At 32.0% G+C, this 25,919-nt stretch overlaps 3 protein-coding genes across 3 annotated transcripts; 2 read left to right on the top strand and 1 right to left on the bottom strand.

The window, feature by feature from the left end:
- The first annotated feature begins 809 nt into the window (after positions 1-809).
- On the top strand, positions 810-3,441 carry LOC123917545 (LIM domain-containing protein WLIM1-like). The gene is made up of 5 exons (XM_045969298.1): positions 810-1,627; positions 2,227-2,323; positions 2,416-2,462; positions 2,552-2,641; positions 2,910-3,441. Exons 1-5 carry the CDS (start codon positions 1,493-1,495, stop codon positions 3,132-3,134), a joined length of 594 nt encoding a protein of 197 aa, XP_045825254.1. The 5' UTR covers positions 810-1,492; the 3' UTR covers positions 3,135-3,441.
- Positions 3,442-4,433: 992 nt separating this feature from the next.
- Positions 4,434-6,755, bottom strand: LOC123917535 (F-box protein At3g12350). The gene is made up of 2 exons (XM_045969286.1): positions 5,579-6,755; positions 4,434-5,309 (listed from the first exon to the last, which is right to left on the bottom strand). Exons 1-2 carry the CDS (start codon positions 6,635-6,637, stop codon positions 4,797-4,799), a joined length of 1,572 nt encoding a protein of 523 aa, XP_045825242.1. The 5' UTR covers positions 6,638-6,755; the 3' UTR covers positions 4,434-4,796.
- A 7,928-nt stretch (positions 6,756-14,683) lies between these two features.
- LOC123917524 lies at positions 14,684-16,390 on the top strand. The gene has a single exon (XM_045969277.1). It carries the CDS (start codon positions 14,915-14,917, stop codon positions 16,040-16,042), a length of 1,128 nt encoding a protein of 375 aa, XP_045825233.1. The 5' UTR covers positions 14,684-14,914; the 3' UTR covers positions 16,043-16,390.
- The last annotated feature ends 9,529 nt before the right edge of the window (positions 16,391-25,919 follow it).

The following is a 25,919-nucleotide window of genomic DNA, read 5'->3' as shown; positions in this document are numbered from 1 at the left end:
TTGGGTTTGGCCAATATGGCATTGATGAATTTTTACATTCATCTGATGGTATAGATTGTCTATTGAATAAAAATTTATAGGCTCATTTTGTTTTTTCAGTTATATTTTAAATTTGATTTTCATCTAATAGTGTATGTGTGTGTGATATGCTGTGGTAGAGAATCTTGGTCCGACAACAAACATATATAGCACCTAAAAGTTACACCCCACCCAACTCATCATTATAGTATGTTTGTGCCTAATTACAGTGTCACCTTTACTTTCCTCTTACCTTTATTTTATCATCTCATAGTTGTTCATATTTTTTTGTGTTAACCCTGAAATTCCTAAGGTGAAAGCCTTAATAATTTATAGAGTGTATAGAATTCGACCGAAAGATAAATAAAGTCTGGTTAATAATTATTTTCATAAAAAATTAAACTCAGGTTCTTGAACGGTTTGTTTTAAAGAGAGTTCATTAACTACTTGAGTATAATTTCTTGATTATAATTGTCCGTATTTGCTACCATACAATATATGAATAAATAAATAAATAAATAAATACTTCTCCCTCACCGATAATAAATTAGTCAAAGTAATAAAAGTTTTGAATCTTAAGTTCAATTTTTAACTTTTAAAAAAATTCAGCTGAAAGAACAAAATCCACTTTATATGTCCCACAAATTCTCCCGCAAAGATTAATCACCGCCAAACAACCATAGAAATATAGTAATAATAATAAAATATTTCTCCATCAATACTAAGAAAAGAAAAAGAACATCACAACTTTTGAAGATCTATATATCTAGTCTAGATGCTTATACAATTACACAAAAGGTTGTTTGTTAAGTTTACAAAAGATGTGTAATATGGTATGTCAGTAACATGCATGAGAACTTCATACATCCTTGTAATTCAAGAAATGAATGTGTTCCTATTTCAAAAGTGAGATCCAAGAATGAAAGCAATCCAGCTGGATGTTGAATCATAAGGTGCTGGCTGGTAGTTGTGATTTTCAACTCATATGACCCCACTAATTAACAAAGTGGCTTTCTAATGTAAAACACATTTTTTGATCTATTAATAAACCAAAATATCTAATCAATAATGCAATTTATACACTAATTTAGGACTTTATTAGAGACCTACTTGATGATTATTATTTTGATGTTGTATCTTTTTCACCAAACAATTTAGTATTTAGTACTAAAATTAGTACTAATTACACTTAACATTTTTTTCCTTGATTTTAAAGCATTTATTTATGTTCACAGTTGAAGAGGGAAAAAACATTAAAAAAAAATAAAGAGAAAAGTATAGTTAGGTGCATAAATTTGATCAAAATGATTGTCACTGACAATATAATTGCTTTATAGTGTCCACAATTTTCTATAGGCCAAATTTCTCCTTCACTTTTTTCCTATTCTTCTCTTCATAATATTTTTTTGTCTTGTAACCTGTTCAATTCGTAGACTTGTTTGCAAGTTGGTGAGGTAAGAAGATAAGGAAAAGAATGGCATTTGCAGGAACAACTCAGAAATGTATGGCTTGTACCAAAACAGTTTATCTTGTTGATAAGTTAACTGCTGATAATAGAATTTTCCACAAAGCTTGTTTCAGATGTCATCACTGCAAAGGAACTCTTAAGGTCTATGTCCTTCTCTCTCTCTCTTGTAACTTTTCTAGCAATTCTTTTTTGTCATATAGTCTAGTTTAGGCTTCTATCATTGGATCTGAGGTACTCAATTTTATAGCAAGAATGGATTGACGCCGAGTTTGACTAAATCACAGTAGAACCGTGATTTTGTTGACACTGTAATGTGTAGCTTTGGTCAAAAACACGATGGCACACCGTGTTTCTGCCAAATCTCCGTCAATCCAAACACGCACTTATAATTTCCTTTAGCTAGTTGTTCGTGCTTCATAGTTTTGTGGATAAGCATTTTCATCTCAGATATATTATTAGAAGTTTCATCTTTTGCCTTATTAAGGCATGTTACTACGGATTTGGATTGTGTGCAGTCACAATTCCGTAAGATCAGATGGTTCATATTTCAAGTTTGATATTTTAGATTTAAATATAAAAAAACCAAAATTTACATTGATGCAATGACCGATATGTAGCTAATTTCATGACCTTACAAGACTGTGACCTACCGCACACAATCTAAATCCATGTTACTACATTACATTGTAATAATTTTCATAAAATAAGTTTGCTGATAGATTAATGTATGTACAATACAGCTAAGCAACTACAACTCTTTTGAGGGAGTTCTTTACTGCAGGCCACACTTTGATCAATTGTTCAAAAGAACTGGAAGCCTTGAAAAAAGCTTTGAAGGTAACAAAGGATCAATAATTGAATTTGTTAATTAAATGTGTCACTGTACTTTTACCTGTCAGTGTCTCAGATGTTCTTTTTTGCCTATCTAGGGACACCAAAAATTGCCAAACCAGAAAGAAATAGTGATAATATTGAGGTAATGAATTCTAAATCTAGGTGCTTGCAATGCATAACAGTAAATTCAGGTTTTCAGCATTTATATGATTTTTGAGCTGTTTTAATCAGAAACCTGCAGCAGTTAAAGCCTCGAGTATGTTTGGTGGAACAAGGGACAAATGTTTAGGTTGTCAGAAAACAGTTTATCCAACTGAAAAGGTAATTAGTGCGAGTTTGGAATGTTTAGGTTGTCAGAAACCTGCTGCACTGTGATTTTGTTGAAGCTCCAAAGTATAGCTTTTGCCAAAATCACAATCGTACACCGAGATTCTGCCAAATTAAACACAAATCAAAAGAAAGTTATGTTTGAATTTGTGATGACTGATGAGTTTGGCAGAATCTCAACATGATTTTGGTAAAAGCTAAATCTAAACCCTGATGCTGAGTACAAAACTGCTAATGGAATCAATATTTTACGTTTATACAGGTTACGGTGAATGGAACTCCTTACCATAAGAGTTGTTTCAAATGCTGCCATGGAGGGTGTACTATTAGTCCTTCGAATTACATAGCACATGAAGGAAAACTCTACTGCAAACATCACCATATCCAACTGATCAAAGAAAAGGGAAATTTAAGCCAGCTTGAAGATCATGAGAAAAATGCAATGCGTGGAAAAATCAATGTTGATGAAGTTGCAGCTGAAACATGATGGAAGAGTCTTATTAAGTTTTAAACAAAATAATTCAATTCTCAAGTTTCATATTCATGAACTACATGTTTCTGTTATCTCTCATGCTTTTGCTTGCCATTATGGTATTCAATATCTGTTTGCCAGTGTGTGGATCTATGAGACATAATTGCTATGCTTATTAGTTTTTTGTTTTGTTTTGTTTTTTATGTTTTAATTTGATTTTTAAGGAAACTAAATGTAACTCCAACCTGCTCTATTGAGTTTGTTATATGGTTTTATGGAGTCTGATACATCTTTTGGAATAAAAGCACGTTATTAGGAGTTACTCCTGGCTACGCTTTCTAGTTTCCATCAATTTAACGATGGAAACATTTAGATAGTTGGTCTAATCGTAGAAGCGGTAGGGCATTCACCCTTATTTTCAAAATCCTTACCTGTGCAGTTGACTTGCAGTGTCAACCTAATGTGTATTTTGCAGAACAAATACAGTGATACAAACTTTTAACCTTATGCCATTCAAAAGTACCCATGTCGCAACTCAAACAATTAGAACCATTTTGAGTGTTATGATGATGAACTCTTGTAGACTGATGTATCTGTAATTGCCGTTCTCAACCTCAGATCATATTGCTATAGAATGCAGTGTTGACAAAATAGCAGCTATAACGGAATTTTAACAAACCGCTATTGTTTTATGATGATTTAGTAGTGTTGTCAAATAGGTTATAGCAGCTGTAGTGTAGCAGAACTTGAAAAAACTTGCAGGTTTTTGCGATCTGCAATTGACAACACTGGCTGAATGATATGAACAATTGGCCAGTTCTAGGGAATGTAATGACTAAGTAGATTCTTGGGGAATACAGGATACTACATGAGAACGTGTCGAATATTTTGACAAGATAACTTGACCACACATAACAACTCAAGGACAGTATAATAAATGGGGAAATTAAGCTCAGAATGCCATTGAGCAGCTTAAGGTTTCAATGACCACATTACCTGTTCTAGCAATCCAATTTTTTTTTAAACCTTAGTGATAGAGACTAATGCTTCTACCAAGGGAGTTGAGACAGTACTAAAACAAGAAGGGAAATCTATTCATTACTTGATTCACAGATTACTAATCGAAGTTCAAAACAAATCTGTCTATGAAAGGGAATTAATGGCAATACTGTGGTGGTCCAGAAGTGTAAAATTTTACCTATTGCCAAAAATTTGCCATACGAGAAATCTATCTATAAGAGAGAACTAGTGGCAATATTGCACCAATAAACCTGCACTATTGCATCAATCCTGTGAGCAATTACAGAAACAAAATATCTAAGCCAATAAAGGCAACTTCATAACATTAAGGTACAAAGTTTGGATCATTACAATTTACAACGGATGAAATGTCAAAGAATGGAATGACAAGATGTCAATTCCCCTTATTTTGCTTACATAAAATAAGATAAAAGGAAATCCAAATTCCAAACCAAAGAAAGTCACAGATAAAAGGTGACTCAAAGGCAAGGCAATGTGCATAATCTTACAAATGAAACAACTGCTGCTTGAAACTGACTAAGATACAGTTAACGAAGCAAACTACCATCTAAGGAAACTGTCATAATTCACAACTAAAAATACATTATGTCACAATGTACAGGTGACATCCAACTACACAATCAATAAAGAAGAAAATCAATCAGAAGAAGAGTTAACTGCATCCACGACACAACCATCACGGACAATATTTTTCATGTCTATGACAAAGTTGTCACGAATGAATCCAAATCCAAAAGTACCATCCTGGTACTGCCAAATCCTTCCCTCAGCACTCTTTGGATTTATTGCTCCAGCAAGGTCTGCAATAACTAAATCATAACTTGAGTTTATGTGAAGAATTCCATTTACGGCTTCCTTGTCTGACAAATGGAACTGCTGAATGTGATTTACCCCTTCAATGTCTGACATATGGAACTGCTCGTGGTTTTCATTGTGTGGTTGAACTGGTTGAAGATGAATGCGACTGTCATACAGAGATTCTTCCTCCAGAGAAAAAGGAGATTCCAGAAAGGTAGCATTGGATGTCCAGAAAACCGGAGCATAAGTAGAGAAACGTGGAGGAGGATCCCCAAGTCGTCGGCAGGCAATGCCCCCAATTTCATCATAAGCCACAAGGTAAAATGCTAAACTCATGTCTGCACAAATTCCCTGCATCATTGACAGTTTCAATGAGCCAGAGCTCCACTATCATTCATCTCAAAATCATGAAGATTATAAATGAAATATATAAAGTTGCAGTATCCCAATGGTTCGCTCAAAATACAATCACCGAGTGTCGTAACAGATTGTTGCTTATCTATATCAACATAACTTAAATTAAAGTTGTGCACCACCCAAAACACCAACATAACTTAAATTATCAAATATCAAATGACATAATTGAGCATAAATAACAACAATCAACAGTTAAGAAACACCTTCCAAAGACCTTGCAAAGGCCGTGACGCTGTTGGGGAGCAATTCACAATCTTGACAAAATGCTCAGGCTCCCATTTCCTCCTAGCCATCCTTTCCTTCTCCTTCCTCCTCTGCTTCCTCGATCGATCGCTTCCAGGACTAACCCGGTTTGCCAAATGCTGATAAATCTCCAACATCAACCGATCTGGCGGAGATCCACTTGCACTCCTAACCCCAATCCAATCCTCTCCACCAAAACCACAATCTTCACCACTGCTAGAATTTCTCCCAAACAAATTCTCCTCCAGAACAAAATGAGTATTCCCCATAAAACAAACATTGACAGGAATCAATTCATTCAACCCATTATCACCAAATTCCAAATTCAAATCAGCTCTACCATCAGGATCCAAAAGATTAACAAATTGTCCATCTTCAGAAATACCCATTTTCAAAAAAGGTACCTTTTTAACTTCATACCCAGAAATCATCTCATTTCCAGATTGAAAAGGTGAAACCCTAGAACCAGAAATAAACGATTCACCCCACTCGAAGAAAACCAACGAAGGAGACGAAATCACAGAACTTCCAGGACCGCTACGACGCCAGAAACCAATGAGATTATCCCATTCATGAAGAGTATGATAGAGATGTTTGTAGGTGATTTTCCCTTTTCCCCATTTGGAGATTTGGGTTTTGGAACCCCATTTTCGATCGCAAAGGGTGAACCATAGCTTTGAATCGGTGGAACAGAGTGTTCCGAATTGCTTAGAGGTGCAGGCGAACGTAGCGATTTCAGTGGGACCCAGAAACGAAAGGATGCATAGCTGAATATCTTCGGGAAAATCGGTGAATGAAAGTGAGTCTTCTACAATTGGGTGATTGAGATTCTTCGCCATTGAATTGAATTGAATTGAATAATTGAATTGAATTGAATTGAATAATTGAAGAGCTTTGTGAATGAATAAATAAATAGAGTTTTGGGTGTGATTGGATATGGAAGATTCTTCTTTTGATGCTATGGAATGATTCTCGTTGTTATGAGAATTTTGAGTGGGAATGAAAGAAGGAAAGAGCATTGAAAGAAACCAGACAGTGATTGTGTTTCATTGAACGTGCTTGCGTTTCGTTAATGTTGTCGTTATAAACGACGGCTAGCAATGAAACACCATCGGGTATATTCGTTTCATTTCGTCCAAATATGCTTTTTATTCTTTAGGGTTAAATATGTTTTTTTTTTTGTTGCTATAGTTTTTCAGAAATTTCATTTTAATTCCTGAAATTTTTTTTACACTTTTTAGTCTGAAATTTTTCGGTCAATATTTTTAGTTCTACTTTTCATTCAACTCGTGTATATTTTTATAATTTTTTAATGATTTTTAGTATTTATATTTATAATATTATAAAAATATCTTCGATAATATTATAACAAAATCTTCGACAAAAAATTTAAATTTAAAATGGTATGCACGAGTTGAATGAAAAGTAGTGACTAAAAATATTGACGGAAAAAAATTCAGGGACTAAAAAGTGTGGAAAAAATCTTCATGAACTAAAATGAAATTTCTGAGAAACAATAGGGACTAAAAATATATTTAACCCTTTTTTATATTGAAGTGGTTGGATTTTGAACTTAGAAATATGTATATTTGTATTATTAAAGATGACTCAATAGGCTCAAAACAGAAAAAAATGAATTAAATATGAATTTTTTAATTTTTAAAAAAATATTCATATCGACAAAATAATATTCATATCGACAAATATTTTAAAAAAATATCGACAATTTTGAAAACAGAAATTTTCGAAAATGTCAGAGACAAAATTGTGTTAACATAAAATTGTAGCGATAAAAATATGCAATTAAAGGTTGTACAAAAACAAATGCAATTATGCTTCAAAAAAAAATGCAATTAAAGGGCTATGAACTGTTGACCAAAAAATAGGGGGTATGAAATAAAATATTGTCATTCTCAATCATGTGATGGCACCAAGGTTTAGTAAAGTGAGGCCCAATCATATAGAAGATTATCTTTGAGCCCAATTTACTGATTATTATTAGTTTTTGTTCTGTTATCAGAAATCCAATTAGCTTTGGCACCAAGGTTTACTATTGTTCAAGCCAATTAGCTTATTTGAAGCAGCAAAAATATTGTAGAAAAACATCCTTTCATCTTTGATATAATAAAGTCTAAAGAGGTTACAATTAGTGTGTTTGTAGGAGACGTCTTAAATCATTAAGAAGAAATTCTTAGTTTTTATATTAGTGTAGTTCTTGTACAACCGATCCATGTGTATACTATGCGATGGCGGAGCTAGACTAAAAAAAACCATTGTTTGCACACTAAATCTACTATTATTAGACTCTTGTAATTGTTTGTCAATGGTAGTAATTAAATATTATTTCATTTCTAAAATAATGCTTTGTTGTGACACTATTTTTTTCAAGATGAGAGCAGCCAAAATTTGTTGTTGGATGAACATTGTAGGATGTCAAGAGTTTTACCAACTTAAGAAAACTACCCGGTTTCTTGACTCGTTGGTTTCTCCACGATACATAAAAGCACAAGCTTAAAGTGTTAACCATCAAACAATGTTAGTTGAAGTTTTGAGATGTAGACGACTCTTCATAATTTTATTTGAGCTTTGCACTTAAACAAGATTCCTAATATGTCCATCTTTGATTGAACAAGTCTTCACAAACGTTCTTTGCATTTTTGTGTGGTGAGCAACGATACTTCTCAACGTGCTTAAGAAATGCACACCACTTTCCATTTAGCTCTCTTCCAAGATTTAAAACATGCAGTAATGAAGATATCTAATCTGGAATGTCCACTTGGTCCTTTTCTAAAAAAATCACATTGCAATCATTGTGCTACGTCTTTTGAAGCTCAGTATTCTAGCCATGAAGGAAATGTGTTAAACCAAATGTGCTAAAAATGTATTTCCTTGGATTCTTAATATAAGAGAAAAACTATTTTTTAGATTCAATAAGGACCGTATGAAATATTGAGATATTCTCTTTGCGAGATAAAAGATGTTGTTCTAGACACATTTGATATGGACCCCATTTTAGAAAAGTCCTTTGCGTTTCATCTTGTTGATTTGGTGGATGTCACCAAATTAAAAAAATGCTTTCGAGAGATCACATTTTAAAGAACTCAAAAAATCATTTGTGTCTTTCAACTCTTCAATTCCTAGAATGTTAACAAATTCATATATAGTAGTTATATTTCTTCAACTTTAATTCTTGGAACATTAACAAGTTTAGATTTAGGAGTTAAAATTTCTTAAAAAAGAGTCAATTCTTTTAAACTTCTTCTTTATTGGATAATCATTATCATGAGCAAGTATCAAGGAAAATCAAGTGATTAATTCTATTGATCTTATCCTCTCCTCATAGTTGGCACATAATTCTCTCCTTATAGTTGGCACATAATCATTTATATTAATGTACATAATTATTTGATCAAATGTATTTCATTCATTGTATAGCTGGTGCATATCATGCACAATTATGTAAATTGATCTTCTCTCCCACTATAAATAGAGATGATGATCAACACTATCAAATAATTCAAATATTATCAATTCTTATACTTTATATGGTATCAGAGCATTAGCTTAACAGCACCGATCCAATTATTTTTTTTTTCCACCATGCCTTCCCACACTATAGCCATCAATGAAACTACCAATCTCATTGTCTTACACACCCTTGCTTTCAGACTCTACATCAGGTAATGGTTCTGCTACTATACCTTCACCCGCCATAACTTCTGTTGTCAGAACTAACCAAGATGCAGGAAATGATGATCATTACCATGTTGTTACAAGATCCAAAAACAACATTGTTAAACCAAACAAAAAATACTTTCAAGCATCACTTCATCCGCTTCCTGAAAACTTGGAGCCTTCTAATATAAGGCAAGCCATGCAACATACTCATTGGAGACAAGCCATATCTGAAGAGTTCAATGCCTTAATACGAAATGGTACATGGTCACTTGTACCACAACCACCAAACCTCAATATTGTTGATTGCAAATGGTTATTTCGCATCAAACGAAATCCTGATGGCACTATAGCTCGCTACAAAGCTCGACTAGTAGCCAAAGGATTCACTCAAAGTCCCGGGGTAGACTTTAAAGAAACATTTGCACCGGTTGTTAGGCCTCAAACCATAAAGCTTATCCTCACTATTGCATTGGGAAAAGGATGGCTTATGCACCAACTAGACGTCAACAATGCATTTCTTCAAGGCTCACTCAAAGAAGATGTATACATGGCTCAACCTCCCGGGCTCAAAGACAAGCAATACCCAAATCATGTGTGCAAACTTCATAAAGCAATTTATGGCCTCCGTCAAGCTCCACGTGCATGGCATGATTCACTCAAAGCCTTCATCACCTCTCATGGCTTCACCACAAGCAAGAGTGATCCTTCCCTGTTTATCTATAATTCAGGTTCAACACTTGCATATTTCTTGGTCTATGTAGATGATCTATTATTGACTGGTAATAATGCTCAATTCTTACAAGACTTCATTCAGTCAATCTCAAATAGATTTTCTCTTAAAAACATGGGCACCCCACACTACTTTCTTGGCATTGAACTCATTCCCACAAACAAGGGGTTATTCTTGTCCCAACATAAATTTATTCGTGACATACTTGAGAGGTTTGATATGGCTGGTGCTAAACCTGCACCAACACCCTTGTCTACTACAGCGACACTTACTCTTAATGATGGAACTCCTGCTACAGATTCCACTCACTACAGGAAAATAATAGGAGCCTTACAATATCTTAATCTTACAAGACCCGACCTCTCATTTGCAATCAACAAGCTCTCTCAATTCATGCACAAACCAACGTCACTTCACTTGCAACATCTCAAGAGACTTCTCCGTTACCTCAAGGGAACAATTAACTTCGGAATTTTCTTGAGACAATCATCATCTCTACAACTCTATGCTTTCACGGATGCTGATTGGGGTGGAAATGTTGACGATCGCACTTCCACATCCGCATACCTCATATTCTTTGGAGGTAACCCCATCTCTTGGTTATCACGAAAACAAAGAACTGTAGCTCGCTCTTCAACTGAGGCCGAATACCGTGCTGTTGCCACAACAACTGCTGAGATAATGTGGCTCACTAATCTTTTACATGAACTTCACATACTAGTGTCAAAACCACCATTGCTACTATGTGACAATGTCGGCGCCACATACCTTTGCTCAAATCCAGTTCTTCACTAAAAAATGAAGCATATATCCATGGATTATCACTTTGTCCGTGAACAAGTTCGAGATGGCAAACTTCAAGTCTCACACGTGTCAACTAAAGACCAACTTGCGGATCTTTTGACTAAACCTTTAGCACACACACGGTTTATTGATCTTAGATCCAAGATGCAAGTTACTGATGGTAACTACATCTTGAGAGGGCGTATTGGATAATCATTATCATGAGCAAGTATCAAGGAGAATCAAGTGATTAATTCTATTGATCTTATCCTCTCCTCATAGTTGGCACATAATTCTCTCCTTATAGTTGGCACATAATCATTTATATTAATGTACATAATTATTTGATCAAATGTATTTCATTCATTGTATAGCTGGTGCATATCATGCACAATTATGTAAATTGATCTTCTCTCCCACTATAAATAGAGATGATGATCAACACTATCAAATAATTCAAATATTATCAATTCTTATACTTTATATTCTTAACTTTATGATGCAAAAAACACAAGTTCGAGACATCGTAACACAATAGAGAAATCAAGGAACGAACAACAAATCAACAAGCAATAAATAAAAAATCTACATTCAAATTTCAAAAACCTAACAAATCAACAACAATGGAGAAGAATGAAAGAGAAGAGAAATAAGAAATCATCAACAATAACAACAACAACAACAAATCAAGAAACCTACCAAATTAAAAGCAATAATAAACCATAAAAAAAGGAAGAAGAGTTTATTGAATATAACTATCACATTTTTATTTTTATTTTTATTATTTTCACCACCAATATTCGGCTCACTGGACCGCCTAATCTGATTCAGGGATCAGTTTTGTCATCAAGTAATTTCAGCTCTTTCCTGATCGCAGTTGTTTGGGATCGAATCGTGATCCACCCTACCAAGTTCAACGTCAATCACCACAGGACCAACTAACGATTGATTAACTATATACCACATTTTTAAATAGGTCGATTTTCAAATATAAATTAATATCAAATTTACTTGAATATTTTTTTTCTAATCTTTAATTTTTTTTATTTTAACTCAATTTATTTTTAGTCAAACTCAAACGCAAAAGCAAACAAACACATACTTAAAATGAATTATATGAATAGTGCACGCAGGTAACAATTTTATTTTATAGGTAGGTGAAATAGTAAATAATTAAAAACTAAAATACAAAGTAGAGGAACTAAGATTTAAATCGTGCGCATACTTCTGACTTAGGTTTTGTTTGACAAAATTAAGCTATAAATAAACGATTGTAGCTTATAACTAAGAAATTAACTTATACGTGATAATTGATAGCTTCTAGTTGAAAATTTAGAACTTGTAAGTATAAAATGACACAAAAGTATATGATTAGTGTATAGTTATTATATTTTTTAAAAATTAAAGAAATAATAAGGATAAAAATGAAAAAAAATGTAAAAAAAATGTAAGCTTGCTAGTATCTCCAAAAATACTATAAGTTAATTAGAAAATTTTGTTACTAAATTACACATCTCATCCTTATCAACAAAGTTTATAAGTCAATTCAATAAACTATAAGTTAGTTTATTGGACTTACCAAACATATATTAAACATAGCAATTTTTGAAGTGATTGTGTAAGAGTAAGATTGGTGAGTTGAATGGATTTATGTCATTTGATGTTCATGGTTAAGTTTGTTCTTATAATCGTTGAATGAAGTAAAATGTTAAAATTGGAGTAAAATGTAAAAAAATAAATTATAAGTTCAAATTTTATTTAAAATAACATCTCAAAAAATGTTATAAACTAATTAGGCTCTATTTGGGAAAACAAATAAGTTAGTTTATATGGCTTACAGTTTATAGTTTATAAGCTAAAAGTTTTGTTTGCTAACAGTCTTTTCATTATGAGCATATAGCTTAATTTACTAGTTTATAGCTTATTTTTCATACGCTATAAGCTTATAGCTTATCATTTTTTTTCCAATTTTACCCCTTGAAAAAATTAAATATTAATTAAATTTTTTTTATGTCATTTCATACTTATAAACTAGTTAAACCGTTAATTTTAGCAAACACTACAAATTTAATTAGTTAGCTTATTTGCTATAAACTAAAAGCTAACTTATAAATTATTCGCGGTAAGTTCATCCGTTATAAATTAGCTTATCATCTAGCTATCCGTTACACCCAAACATAGACATTTATTGCTAAAAACGTTTCATTTTTACTATTCAGACACCTAACAATTTTTGAAGTGATTGTGTATGTAAGACTAAGATTGGTGAGTTGGCGCCGAATAGTACTGACTGTCCAATGAGATGAAAAACTTGATTGATTGCATGTAATAGGAAAAGGGAAGACACGACAGGTGGAAATGGAACAAATGTAACCGCTTGAAAAGGAGACAGTTTCGTTGATTCATTGATTGAAGAAATGAAGAAAATAGGAACAGAACAGAAAATAGTAGAAAAAGACAGCGTGAGCAAACCAATGGTAATGGCTAGGTGTTTTCATGCATGGCAATCTCCACCCACACGCGTTATCATAAAACAACACTTTTCTCTTATTGGTTCTCTCTTCACTCTCTTATCGGTGCTGCTCATCACTGATGACCTCTACTCTACCACTCTATGACTTAATAATGTAAAAAGTGTACCCTTACACTACCCCCATTGCATCATCCTATCCTATTTTTTCTAAAATAAACACGTTTTATACGGTTGGTTGAGTGGTAATTGACGATAAACTTAATAGAAATGATCACAGTTCGATTCACCGTAACTATAATCGGGACGAGCTGAAACCGCTTGATGTTAGAACTAAAATTATAAACAAAAACAATTAATTTTTACTCTCATTTTAAGGGTTTTTTTTAAAAAAATTAACCATCTGGTTTCCGGGAGAAAAAGTGTGGTAATCCAGAGTTCAACAACCAAGTTAAAAAAGTTTAGCAAAAAATTGTTTCCATCAAGACTCGAACTCGAGTTCTTTCGAATAATTTGTCCTACTTATGAGTACCACTAATATTCATTTGTGTTTATCACTCTCCTAAATGAATAACAATGAAAGATAAAAAATGAATAAATAGGATTTATCTTCACTTTATAAATGAATAAAATTAAGATAAACTCAACCCAAATTATAAAATAGTATCGAAATCTCTTTAAAGATTTATATCGATTCATCCACCATTTAAATTCACATATCAACCCTAATAATTGAACATGAGACCCCTTGCATGCAATGATGTGGTGAACCTCTCATTCTTTTTTTTCTTTCATATCAGAATTCTAACATCAAGTAATTTTAACTTCTTTCTGGTCGCAGTTACATGAGATCGAACTATGATCTTTCTGCAAAATTCAACGTCAATTATGACTAAACTAATTAATGATCGGTTAAACCCGTCATTTTAATTCAGTGCTCTCGGTACATATATTGAAATTGAGTTAGGCCAAGCTAAAATTCTTATGCCATATGTGACCCATAATAATTTTGTATCACACCCATAATGGAAGAGAGTGAGTATTCAGGTGATGAATCGTGGCTGTCCGTATTAAATACTCCATTAAATCGACGGTCATAACATCATTATCCATCACAACACACATTTAAGTCATGCTATTGCTGCCCAAATTACCTTTATTTGTTTCTTGACTCAAAATTCCTAAACTACCACTATAGTATGTTCTTATCCAATAATATCACTATGTGTAAGCATGCATGGACCCACATTTTATACCCAATCACCAAATATTATCTCTCATCATTCTAACCAACACGTACCCACCGTACAATTCCAAGTGTCCTTTTCCCCTTCTTTCTTTCTTCATGTTGCCTCTTTCTCATTGGTCACTTTTCCATAACCTCTTTCAAATTCACATAACCTCTTCATAGACACATAACACACTCATTCATTTGACACCGTAACCTCTCTTCCAATCCTACACAATCTTCCTCCTCTTTATAACATCAACAACTCTTCCACATACCCTTTATCATACTCTCATTGTTAGGATCATCCAACTCCAAAAAAATTTAGTCTTTTTTTTTTGTTTGGAGAAATTAAGGTAACAAAATAAACATAACATCCTAGTACTATCAATCATCTACCATTCACCATGATCAAAACCTTAAATCCATACCCAAATCCAGCAAAAACAGCTGAAATCATGTCAAGGTATAGACCAATAGCACCAAAGCCAGAAACATGTTCAAGTAACAATTCAACAAGTGATGGATCTTCTTCATCAAACTCACTTTCTCAAAAAATCAAACAATCTCCTTATCTTAGGAATCTATGGCCACAATTACAAGCTAGACCCACAAGAACAAGAAAGAGAGGTAGAGCTCCTATGTCACTACCCTCTTCTTTGAAGAGACATAAAACACATGTCATAGGTTTTTGTCAACCTTTGCATGTAACATCTCCAATAAAAAACCTTTCTTTACAAGGTAATTTTGTTCCTCCTCCTTCACTTCCTCAACTCCCTCTTCCAAATCATGGAATTGGAGTTCTTAATTGCAATAATTTGGAGAAAAATGCAAATAATCCTAATTTGGTAACACTCCCTCTTCTTCCTTGTTCTCCTAATTCATCTCATGATAACAATAATGCACCAAAATTTGAACTTGAGGTGATAGATTTGAACAATACTAAAGTGGAAATTCCACAAGAGAGGGATCTTTTACAACAACTACAAAAACCAGCTTCTAGTACTACCAACAATGTCATCAATGTATTTGCGCCGCAACCGATTCGACCGATTGGTTCATGCATAAGTGTTGGTTGCATCAATGAAGTTTCAATTATGACACAAACACAACAAAAGCCTAAAAAACCAGAGGAATTAGAACAAGAGGTTGAGTCAGAGGAATTGCCAGCTGTCATTTCAGATTCAAACAACAGAGTTAGGATGGTGAATTCAGCATACAAAGAAATGGTGGGTCAACCAGAATGTCCATGGCTTGAAGTTCAATGTGGTTCATCATCATCATCATCATGCAAAAGGATTAGTGGTGAGGTAAATCTGCATTTGTCTGATTCTTCTTCAAATATACCAATTTCTTCAAATGGGTTTTCTTGTTGGGTGAAGATTGAATGGGAAAATCATGATCACAAGAAAAATTGTGTGAATGCTTTTTGTGATGTTGTGAAGTTATGTTGTGATCAATCAAGGGACTATGCTTTCACATGGAGATTCCATACTCGTACAAGGGAAGCTTCCCAATCTAGTTGCAATGCTTGAAAATTGAGACTTGCACATAGTTCTTGTTTGAGTGTACTCTATAGTAGTATAGTATAAGTTATTAATTTCTTGTCTTTTAACTAGCTATAGATATACTATATGTGTGTATATATGGTAATAGTATATAGTATTAGGATGAAGTATAGTATAGTTTTTTAATTTTTTAATTAAGTTTCTTTCTTTTATTAAGATGTGTACAAGACCTTGTGTGCCAAAAAAATATATATGTATGAAGGAGAAGCTATTTACTACTATAGAATCTAGATTTAGATAAAAAAATTTAATAGTCCTTTTGGTTCCGATAATTCAGACTTCAGCTATAAGGAAATAAAATTTAATCAAAAATTATTCTCACTCATTGGTTTTGCTTCCTGACACTTAAACTTACTCCCTTTTTACCGCAATATAAATCGTTTTGACCTTATTACATAAATTCGGATTTGTTTCTGGAAACTTACTCTGTCCTTATCATAATATAAGTTATTTTGACCATATTATACAAATTAAAAAATATAACTCATCGGGTTTGTTTGCTGACACTAAAACTTGCTTCTTCCGTACCACAATATAAGTCGTTTTGACCCTATTACACAAATTAGAAAATGTAATTAATTTTTCTTATGAAAAATAGAAAAAAAAAATAACATTAAATGATTGATTCATTGGTAATGTAAAGCTATTTATAATTTGGTACAAATTTTTTTTAAACCGGCTTATAATTTGATACAGCGGGAGTATATTAAAGCTCTTTTTGCTTAAAAAGTAGCGGATAGTTGATAAGTTAGTTTATAGCGGATGAACTTATAGTGAATAACTTAATTAAATGATTCAAGGTTATAAGGTAAAGCGATTTATAATTTGGTACAAGTTTTTCTTTAAACCGGCTTATAATTTGATACAGAAGGAGTATATTAAAGCTCTGTTTGCTTAAAAAATAGCTGATAGTTGATAAGATAGTTTATAGCGAATGAACTTATATATAGTGAATAACTTATAAACTAGCTTTTAGTTTTTAGTGAATAAACTGGCTGATTTGACTTGTAGTGTTTCGTAAAAAAAAATATAAACTATAAGCTCGTAAATTACTTGAGATAATATTTGAAAATATACTATAGATTAGTAAAATAAAATATAAATTCTATCTAAAAAATATTATCAAATAGGTCTTATTTTTTATCATATGAGTTTTTAGGCAATAGTTAATATGCATAAGCCTTTTCTTATGTATGGTGCATAAGTCATTCACAGCCATCAGATGATTTTACACATGTAATAATCATAACTAAAGAACTTTCTATTTTTGCTTCCTCAATTTCGGCCACATTTTACATGCGATTCGATCACCGATTTCGAAAACTAATACCGGAAACATTGATAAAATCGAACGACGATCAAAACGGTATAAAGAACGTCGAGTTTCGTTGATTATTGAGGGAGAACGAACCGGGTCGACGAACCGGGTCGTCGTGACCCGTTTCTGCAGAAAATGGGTGAGGAAGATGATGAATAGTGACGCGCGGCCACGCCCACTCTCACTGGCGGCGCGTGCGGTGCCAAGGAGACTCCAAATTTTTTTATTATTTTTACATAAAAATAGTAAATAATTTTCTGAGAATTTTGGGACCGGTTTGGTATTTTTCTGAGACTTGGAACTATTTTTAGTTAATTAAATGAGGTAAATATGCTTTTATAAATATAAGATATTAATAAAAATTTCCCAAAATTTTATTTAGGGTATTTTGAATTATTTGGAACGGTTGAGGATACCTCACTCTCTTCGGTTTTATATCGTCTTAAAAATTTAAATTTATTTCACAATTTTTATTAAGGGTTAAATATGTTTTTGGAGAACAACTCTTTGAAACCATTCCACAGCAAAAATGGTTTCATACCGTTATACACTGAAACCATTAGTCTAGTTAAATGGTTTCATGGCGTTATACACCGAAACCATTATTATAGTTAAATGGTTTTATATGAGCATTAGTGTCAAGATGTTATACACTGAAACCATTAGTCTTGTTAATTGGTTTCAAGATGTTATACACTGAAACCATTTGTCTAGTTAAATGGTTTGATACTGTTATACACTGAAACCATTATTATAGTTAAATGGTTTTATATGAGCATTAGTGTCAAGATGTTATACATTGAAACCATTAGTCCTTTTAATTGGTTTCAAGATGTTATACACTGAAACCATTTGTCTAGTTAAATGGTTTCATACTGTTATACATTGAAACCATTATTCTAGTTAAATGGTTTCATAGTGTTATACACTGAAACCATTAGTCTTGTTATTTGGTTTCAAGATGTTATACACTGAAACCATTAGTCTAGTTAAATGGTTTCATAGCGTTATACACTGAAACCATTATTTTAGTTAAATGGTTTCATATGGGCATTAGTGCCAAGATGTTATACACTGAAACCATTGTTATTAAGTAAAACATCACATAACCATTTTACAAAATCATGCTACATAAAGCAAAAAATCATATAAAGCAATTAGGGTTAGTTTAGTTGAAAAAAAATTGAATAGTATGCATGAGATATTGGATTCGATCATTTTTTTATTGTAAAGAAAAATCGATATATATATATATATATATATATATATATATATATATATATATATATATATATATATATATATATATATATATATATATATATATATATATATATATATATATAATTAATGTATGAAATTTTATTTATATTGTGATTATGATTGATAAAACTTAAAATTAAATTGTATGCTTGACAAGTATGCTTTATATATACATGAACCATTCGTTATTATGTTGGGCTTCAAGGGGGTGTATGACGAAAATTAATTAAAAATGGATTTTTATAATATATACTTCAAAGGAACAAAAGTTATTATTTAATTGGAAACGGGGGGCGCACTAGAAATTTGGGGGGTGCGCTAGAAGTTTGGAGGAGGAAAAAAAATTGGGGGCGCGCTAGAAATCTAGGGGAGGAAAAAAAAATTGGGGGGCTCACAAGAAATCTAGGAGAAAAAGGAAAAAAAAATGGGGGTGCGCTAAGCAAAAGGGGGGGCGCAAATAATGGGGTAGTATATAGGGGGCGCGCGAGTAATGGATTGCCTAATTTTGTGCTTGGGCTGACCTTTGATTAACTTTTGGTGTAAAAAACAAATATGGTGAGTGTAGGAAGCAAGTTTATGCATGGTGCATAAGTTTGGGCTTATGCACCATAATAAATTCAAAATATTGCATTACCGGTCTTAACATTACGTGTTTGTAAAATTGTCCACAAAGGAGTGGAGTGGATGGCTCATATACAATTTTTTTTTATAAGCTTTTTTTTTTTTTTTTATAAGCTGGCTCATATACAATTGATTTGAGATGTTATAATTAATTTTGTGTCACACAATTAACGGGGTCACTCATTTTTAGGCCACATAATGTTTAACTTATCACATGAACAAAAGGTGACAAATTAGGGAGATTGGACGATAAGCTAACCTTAACACTATTTTTGGCACTTAAACATTTGTAGTTGTCTATTCGTATTAGTTATAGTTAGGATGTAATGAAAAGGTTGCAGCTGATTATGATTGATTGAAAATAAGATCAGATGTTGACGCAAACTTGCTTATATTAATTTTTGAAGCGGTGTTCATCTAACCATATGAGGAAGTTAGGGGAAAAGGAGCAAAAAAGGGTAAAGGAGGGTATGTGTCACATTTTCATAATCCCTTTTCCAAAGGGTGCGTATAATAGACTTCTTTTACACTTCAAAATAACAAGTTTGAAATCAACGTCTCGTCTCTACATCTATTAGATACGGTACAAAGTTTTTTCTTTTAACTTTTAATAAAATTGGGAATAAGTTTATTTATTTTTAATAAAAGACATAAGAGTACAAATATGATACTTTGCAACGAGATCAAGAAGCTACCTAAAAAATATCTTAGTGAAATATTAATAATGACATTCTGGATGATAAGCTTGTACTGACCAGATCAAGATTTATCCAAAAGTTAAGGATATGTTTTACAAAGCTAGTACCAATATGTATGTGAATGATACTTTGCAACCAACTATAGGTTTGATTGGCAAAAGGATAAATGTAAAAAAAATTAGAAAGAGAATTTTAGGCTCGCACCACAAAGATCACATTTGGAAACAATATAGCACAACCTCTAGAACATATATTATTATCAGTACATAACTTGTTATGAATGAGTCTCCAAACATTGATTGATTTAGAAGGAGAACTATCTTTGTGTCAAACTATTTTGGTCCAAGGAAGCAACGGACCATAAAGTCTTGAAATTTATAAGCCTTTTTGAAGTTAAGAGAACCATTCGCACTATGAGTCAAAACTAGCTTGTCATAAAAATTAACCTTAGGAATAGTTATCTTGTTTAGCAAGTTACACATATTTGGAAGAATCATTGAGAATGAAATCTCTCAGCAAGACATTCAGAACAGGGCTGAAATCAGTAGAAAGCGCAACCCTTAACCAATTATCAAACCACAAATTAATAAACTCTCATCACCAACAAGCCACCTGGAGTTATCCTTCACATAAAAAAAAATTGCTTTAAATTTCTCCCCAAATAGAAGAGTGAATGTGATAGCGAAAGAAACATGTTTCCCTAAGGACTTTAGATCTAAGGAAGCAAGTCCATTAGTTTTGAGAACTTAAAAGCTCTCGTCCAAGCTTAATCATAGATGCTTCATTGATATCTCTAAGGGACCTAATGCCCACATCGTCTTCAAGAGTAGGAGTCTAAACCTTATGTCAAGCCACTGTGACAATTTTACTGCTATTAATGTCACCTGCCTAGATGAAATTCCTTATCCATTTATCAATGGTATTGAAAAGGCTGATGGGCCAAGAGTAAATAAGAAAATAGTAAATAAATATGATTTGAATGACACTTTTAACAAGTTGGACTCTTCCATCAAGAGAAAGAAGGGAAACCTTCCAAGCACTCGATTTGATTTTGATTTTGTCAGCAATAGGTAGGAAATAGTTGACTTTAGGTTTGCTTTTAAAAATGGAAACCCCAGTATAAGTGTGAGGATAAGTTCCTATGTTAAATCCTATAGTATCTAAGCTAGTCTAGTGGATCTATTATGGGTAATGGAACCTCCAAAGAAAGTGGATTTTTTTTAGCAAGATTGATAAGCTGACCTGAGATCTCACCATACGTGATGAACAAGTCAATGAGATGTCTCACATTACTAATATTAGCCTTGCAAAAGATCATGACATCATCAGCATATGACACATGTGAAGGGAGAATAAATTCTCTCAATTTATTTTCTCTCATGTTCCTCATGTTTCCTTAATCTCACCTTTGAATTTTTTCTCTCATTTTTTATTTGATAGCTCAATTTTATTCAACGGTTAAGATGCTACTATTTCCCTCATGTTAATTAATGGAGATAATTCATTCTCATGTGAAGGACCTGACTTTTTTTAGTGTTATTAATCAAAGTCAACTTTCCATCGTTGACCAATTTTGTAATGCATTTACTTAACACATCTTCAATAAGACAAAATAAAAGAGGGGACAAATGATCACCTTGCCTAACACCCATTTTCAGGACTGTCTTCAAGTTTTTGGAAACTATGTGCAAATATTAATGCGACGCTTTAGTAAAAAAAATCTTCTTTTTTTATATATGTACCTAGGCAGTTGGACTAAAAGTATGAAGAAATCTTTTAAATTCTGCACCCCGTTAATTATTAATACTACTACTATATAATTTGTTTTTTTAGGCCCAATGCCACAACCCATGTGGCATATGTGCATGGGTTGGGCTTGCCCCTTTTACAAGGAAAAGAACCAACATTTTTACCATTAATACAAATAGAAAACTTATATATTTATCTTGTTTAACCTTGCTTTACAAGTTTGTTTTATATAGTTATTTGCCATTAAAATTTCTCTTCATCATCAATATAACTATATAACTATATTTTCTCTCATCACTATTAATAACTTCTTTTATCTTCAGCATCTCGCTACTTTTTCTTCATCTTTTATCTCTTCTCAACCTTATAACATTTCTCGATATTGGGTGTAGTACCTTTGAGATGATACACACATGATTTCAATTGGAGGTTACTGCAACAGGTGACATCAATGTAGTTGTGCTGGATTTGAAGTCTCTAATTACCGTTTAAATATACTTTCTTGGTAATCACTTGGTTATTTGATTAAGATGATTCATCAGGAATAAATCTGTAAATTTTTCATGAGGTTATAGCTTCAATGATGTTTAAATATTTTATTATAAATATTTTTCTATTCTAAACCATTAGATTAATCTAGTGGCGAAGAATTTGAGTAATATGCATGAGATTCCGAATTCGATCCTCTACTCCTTTGTAAACCAACAATATTTTTCTATCTTTAATATAATAACGAACTTAAATATCAAATAAAATAAATGGACCTGTCCAAATAAACAAAACTTTAAACTCCATTCCGTTTTAGAAAAAAAAAATCAAGAAAGTGTATTTTTACACCTTATCTTCCTATTATACCCTTATTTTAATTCAACTTTCCAATAAATTTAATATATTATGTAACAAAAAAAAATGTTATGTACCAAAAAAATTTAAAACAATTTGTTTTTCAAATATATATTAAATCTTTTACGGTTTCAACAAATACTCCTAAATATTTGGAATTTATATGAGAGTATAATAGACAAAATATAACCTTAAATTATCAAAACGACAAGTAATTTGAAACAAATAGTTTTTCTAAAATGACAAGTAAAAACGAACGGAGGGAGTAATTAATAAAATATTAATATTATTAAATATAATTGATAATTTTTTAAAAAAGAAATGAAAACGGAGAGATTAGTTGACGGGAGATAGAGACACAAGAGAGAGTAGAAATGCTGACAATGATGGGACAAAGGAGAAAAATAGTAAAAACAGAAATTATTCAGTGTTTTAGATCTATGATAGCTTCTATACAATTATTTCATCTAATGGTTTGAATTGAAAAGGAATATTGAAAACCAACAGTCCATAGTAGAAGCAGCCTTAATAACTTCTTTTATCTTCAGCATCTCACTACTTTTTCTTCATCTTTTATCTCTTCTCAACCTTGTAACATTTCTCGATATTGAGTGTAGTACCTTTGAGATGATACACACATGATTTCAATTGGAGGTTACTGCAACAGGTGACATCAATGTAGTTGTGCTGGATTTGAAGCCTCTAATTACCGTTTAAATATACTTTCTCGGTAATCACTTGGTTATTTGATTAAGGTGATTCATCAGGAATAGATCTGTAAATTTTTCATGAGGTCACAACTTCAATGATGTTATCTATTAAGTAAAGCCTAACATATGCATAAAAGTAATGTTCCATCTCTGCATCTTAAAGGAAGAAGGTTATAAAAGTATGAAACTTATTAGGTTAAAATATGTTTTTCGTCCATATAAAATTAACGAATTTTGATTTCCGTCCTTATAAAAAATATCATATGCTTTTATCCCTATACAATTTTTTTTTTGTTTTGTTGTTAGTCTATAATGGACTTTTCATTGACATTTTTCTAGTATAATATGGACTTATATAAATTTAACATGATATATAGACACATCTTCAACATAAAAGGGTTATAATATTGACATAAAAATAAACATAAATTAATCTCGTGAATGTAAGCAAAAAATGATTTAAAAAATTGCGTCTTTTACTTTTCTCATGAATTTAAGCTTCTTGAAAATAAAATAAAATAAAATAAAAAGGGGGGAACTACACAAATTGGGGAACTCTTACCCAGATAAAAAGCAAAAGAAAAGGAGAAAAAATAGGAAAAAAATTTCAAAATTAAGGAGACTATCCCTAAACTAATCTTCAATGAAGACATGAGACATGGTTTCCCACATCAAAGTTTTATCTCTTAATTCTAAAGGAAGAATGTAGTTAAAGGTATGAAGTAAAATATGAGTGAATTTGTTTTTCTGAAGTGTTTATAATATTTTTATGTATTTGGTTAATAATTTTTTTTAAGAAGTCTAAATTCATAAGAAAAATGAAAAAATCATTTAAAAAATAGTTTCTTTCACTTTTCACATGAATGTAGGCTTCTTGAAAAAACATAAAAATTGTTGCAAATAATTTAAATGGTGTAGTTAAATACATAAAATATTGAACAATTTGCAAAAAAAAAAAAAATCAGTCATATTTTATTTCAAACCTTATCAACCGCAATATAATTGTTTGTTTTATGAATAGCTGATGTAACAAGTTCACCCTCATAGCACTTGTAGTATAGTAGGTATATCATTTAGTGTGTATGTAAAAAAAAATGAAAATGATGTACCCAAGTAAGTAAGTACATCAAATATTATAACTCTTTACATATTCTTCTCACACATATTTTGTTTTGGACGTTATCAACCGCAATAAAAAAAGTTTAACACTTTGTACCATAAAATGGTTGTGTTACAAAAATTGTACCGTTATCCTTTTTAAAAAGCTCTGCTAGAAAAAATCACTTGTGGTCGTTTAGTGAATTAGTATGTGGTTTAAAAAATAATGAATGAGTCACAATCTACATGTTACTTTCACTCCCTTTCATCTTCCATAATTTTTCCCCCTTAGCAACATCATGCCATTTGTGTCTTTTTTGTTCACAACAGTTATTTTATTAGAGGTGAGGGTGGAGATGTGAATGTTACAAATATGAATCCGCCCCCGCTAGTAAAAAAAATTAAATTAACCATATATAGTAATTTATTTTATATATAGACATAAAAGAAGTAAATATGTCTTGTGAGCATAGCTCAGTTAGTATGAACATTGCATTATGTATGCGCCAGAGTTCGAACTTCGGTCATTCTTAAACATTATTGAGTATTTTGCAGCGGAAATTAGAGAAACAATCTTATGTCCTGTTGTCATACCTAATAATGACGAGTTGTTGGTCGGTATAGTTTTTTTTTTTTTTTTTGACAAGATTGGTATCTGTTGTTAATCTCTAGGATTTTGGCAAACAAAATTACAAGATACTACAAAGCACAAAAAATTAAACGTTATATATATTTTACAAAAAACGTGCAGTGAAGTTAAATCAATTTTTACAATGAAACAAAGCCTAAGCAACAAGAAATCAAGAATGGTTTGAGAGAATCACACACACCAAAGCCAAATATGTTATTGAACAAAATCGCATAGACATATCAGCAGGACATCAGTAAACAACCAAAATTACTAAGCACACCTTTTTTGTGAAATGGATTACATAGCACATTTCTAATTTAATTTTACAAAATTAGTGTGGACTTACCCGATGCCAGGGTGATTAATAAGCTTCCAATTTCACCAAACAAGAAAATGATAAATATTAGGTAAATATTATTAATGAAAAAAGAGAATAAGAAATTAAAAAACTACCCCGTTTGTCCTAAAATAACTAACATAATTGACCCTTCTCACGAGTTAAACTCAGTTGATAGGGACATCGTATTAAATATGCAGATTCGTGGTTCGAACTCCGAACACTCTACTTATTCACCATTAAGGTGAATTTCTAACCACCAGATTACTTAACTATAAAAAAGAAACTAACATAGTTGACCAATTCACACAGATTAAGAAAAAATAAATGAAAGAGAAAAACATTTTTACTAAAATAATCTTTTGCAGTAATATATTTACCTTTACCATACAGACTAAATTATACTTTTAACCTCCTAATTTTTACAAATTTGTGATTTTTAGTCCATTTACTTTTAAAATAGCACATTTTTGGCCCTCCCTTTTGCAAAACTTGATCCACACTGATTTTGTAACGCATACATGGACAATGACTCACATGTTACGTCAATATATCAACGCACATGTGGGTAATAAC

The sequence above is a fragment of the Trifolium pratense genome, linkage group LG1, assembly GCF_020283565.1.
Source record: "Trifolium pratense cultivar HEN17-A07 linkage group LG1, ARS_RC_1.1, whole genome shotgun sequence".
Classification (NCBI taxonomy): Eukaryota; Viridiplantae; Streptophyta; class Magnoliopsida; order Fabales; family Fabaceae; genus Trifolium; species Trifolium pratense.
This window is presented reverse-complemented; position numbering and strand designations above follow the sequence as displayed.